The following is a 3,072-nucleotide window of genomic DNA, read 5'->3' on the forward strand; positions in this document are numbered from 1 at the left end:
CCCGCAAGCCTGTGACAGTTACTGAGCACAAACCAGGCAGAAGAAACCAAAGGGGGCTGGGGCGTGTCCAGCAGGAAACCACGGGCCGGAAAGCAAGAAAATCCCAAACCCCCTCTGCCAAGCAGGCTTGAAAACAACTCTACCACCTGGAGAAGGCAGTGGGAACGCAGACCCAAGTTCACGCCCCCCCATCTTCTTCTTCCCTTTCCTTCCCTCCCCCTTCCCCCCACGTGCTCAGGAGGGCCTGCAGATAGAGCAGCTCCAACACCTTGTCAAGTCAGGCCTTTTATTGTTAGAAAGCACCCCCGTGGGGGAACACATCCTACAGTCAGTGCACCCGTGAAGGAGCCACTGAAGGGGGAACAGATCACACTCCCACCACCACGCGCCCAGGACCCTCCCTTCATCGCCCATCAGGTCTTGAAGAGAACGCACGCATTGACAGTCCCATCTTGACAATGCTCTCAGGAAATAAACTTGTTCTTAAAGCACACTAGGGCCTAACTGCCCCAAGTAACACGCGACTGAGTGCTGTGGTTTGCTGAGGGCAAAATCATAGTTTTAAAAAGGCAATCGGCTTTGTGCTGGGGGTCCGGTCAATGGCGTGAGCAGTGAGCTCGGTTTAATGGGCATCAGCACGGAGCCTGCCCATCAGTCACACAGATCATGCAGCGTTAGCTTCAGCTCATTAGAAAGCAGCCGGTTTCGCTCAAGTTGGCTGTAGAGACGCTCTGCGGCAGCAACGGGGAGGAGGGAAGACAAGGAGGAGGGGGGAAAGAGGAGGAGAGAGAGAAAAAGGGCGTTAGTGGAGCACCTGAAGCAAGGATCTGAGGCTCTTACCTAGCTGGTACACTGAGCATGCGTCTATTAGGCAGGACAGATGCGAAGAGGCCTTGGACAGAGGGCAGGAAGGGTCAGTCAGTCAGTGGAAAGATGTCCCCACCAACGGAGGAACAAAAGGGGGTGGGGAGAATCATCAGACGGACAAGCGGGTAGGACAAGACTCGGAGGAAAAACACCTCCTTCTGGGTGTTTAGTTCCTGGGCTGCGAGGCTGAGATGAATGAAAACGAGCAAGAGGAGGAATGCGGATAGGCTTCGAAGAAATCGTCTACAATTCTCAGGGTTTAGAAGAAAAACCACGTGGACGGTGACTAGTCTTCTGTGAAAGCCTTCCACGCGGTGTCATTAAAAGTAAGGTGAGATAAATATTCCACCCCTGCTCAAGCCTAAACCTTCTAGGTGCTGTGTGAGACGGTTCCAATAGCCAATTCCACCTTCTTTGCTAATAGGACCCTGGGCGAACTTTAAACCTGTAAGCGTCAACAATATGCCCAGCCACCGGGTTGGGGGCGATAAATCCCTAGCCTAAGACAACCAAGACTGTCTCGTTCTTTGTTCTTGTAGCACCCTCTGCAGCTGGAGGAGGGGGGCCATCATGTGACCAAGTTGTAGCCAGTGAGACGTAAGGCCGAATCAACTGGTGGTTACTGGGCAAACTTTTGCTCTCCTGCATGCCTGTAACATGAATGTGATGCCTGGGCCTGCAGAATCTGCCTTTCAACCTTAAGGGAGGGGCCAGGGAGTCTGAGACCCCACGTATATCAGGCCACCAGCTGTCCAGTTTGAACCAGTTCCGTCATGGCCCACATGTAAACCAGAAAAGATTGGGGTTTAGCCAAAAAGAACACCAGAAGTTTTAAAAATTTGGGGGAAATGGACCGGAGGAAATTATGGAACAGAAGGCCTAGACTAGAAGACTTGGAAGGGGCGCAAAATGAGAGCCCTTCCAAGAACCTGGCTCAGGAGATGAATTATTGGGGAAAGGTGGCGTGGCGCAGGAACAGGTGTGATAGGTAGGCAAAACGTGTGCTGCCCTGAGAGGTGGGTGCGTTTTTAGCAGGGCTATGACCTGTAATATTCTACCCATAGAATCTTTCAATTGTGCTTGCATTTTTTCTCGGTTCCTTCCGTTTGAGATATGTTGAGCGTGTTCGTTTCAGTTTTCTAGCTCTAAACCCTTGCACGTTTCATTGCAGCATTTGATTCTGACTTCTGGAGCTGCCCTCTGAAGTTTTCTACCCCTCTCTCGTCCTTTCTTCCACTCGCGTTCGCTCCGCTCCGCTCCGCTCCGCCCCGCCTAACAGACCCACTCTGATCCACAGGAAAGATCTCCCTTTCCTGTCTTTTGAATGACTTGTTGTCCCTGAAGGACAGCATGCTTGGTAAAGGTGGGGGGGGCAGGGCAGCGACCAAGAGGAAGACTGACATCGGGGCTGCAACCCTGGGCTCGGCCAGAGAAACCGCTCTGAGGACAGAGCAGGACCATGCACAGGGTTGCTGTGGGTCGGAACCCACTCGGCGGCACCAAGCAGCAGCGCATGACCAGTCGTTCTTCCTGCCACCACTTCAGTTCACCTCAAATGTCAGTCCCTTCTGGTGTCACTTCCTCAGCCAGGACTGCGCCGCAGACATATTCTTATGGGAGAAAAATAAGTCACCGAAGCTACTGCTCAGCTGCTTCTTATAGCCAATGGTGCTCCTGGAGACAAGTCCGTACGTGTTTTGGTCTACCGCCTTAGCTGCACGTCTACAGCAGCTCACCCCATCGAGGTGTGGCGAGCCCACCCTGACATGACGAGGGCCGGCACATGAAGATGGACCTCCTGATCTACTCCCAGGATCAGCCTCTGAGGTCCTGGGAGTACATCAGCTTCTCTCTGGTTTACAGGCTGGTTCAACACGGTCTCAAAATCACTTACGTCTGTGGGCTGACGGTGGCCACTGCTCACACCTGGCCTGCTAGCTTGAGTTTTCCTGGTTCTACCCAGAAGCCGGGGGCCAGGTTGGTCCCTCTAATACTTCCACCATATTTACACTATCACACTATGGAAAAAGAAAGCTTTATCACGGCAAAGAAATAGCTTGGGGAGGGGGGGGATATAGCTAAAAATAGGAGTTGTAAGAAGGAGAATTAAGGCGATTCTAAAAAACTGTACTTCCCATTAAACCAGCGGTTCTCGTTAAGAGCAGTATGGCCCTTCCAAGTTTAAGGGCAAGATTTCATTATCAC

At 52.3% G+C, this 3,072-nt stretch overlaps 1 protein-coding gene across 7 annotated transcripts in view; it reads right to left on the minus strand.

Annotated features, from left to right (window-relative positions):
* Window positions 1-274: 274 nt before the first annotated feature.
* Window positions 275-3,072, minus strand: part of TPM3 (tropomyosin 3) — a 25,096-nt gene continuing 22,298 nt past the window's right edge. For all 7 annotated transcript variants that reach the window (XM_030887853.2, XM_045298340.1, XM_045298339.1 and 4 more), the window contains one exon: window positions 275-731. In XM_030887853.2, the coding sequence (XP_030743713.1) occupies window positions 652-731 (80 nt within the window). In that variant the 3' untranslated portion in view covers window positions 275-651. The remainder of the gene's footprint in view (window positions 732-3,072) is intronic.

Source organism: Echinops telfairi, unplaced genomic scaffold (assembly GCF_000313985.2).
Source record: "Echinops telfairi isolate 266 unplaced genomic scaffold, ASM31398v2 ScPeMD7_7425;HRSCAF=8463, whole genome shotgun sequence".
In the NCBI taxonomy this organism is placed as follows: domain Eukaryota; kingdom Metazoa; phylum Chordata; class Mammalia; order Afrosoricida; family Tenrecidae; genus Echinops; species Echinops telfairi.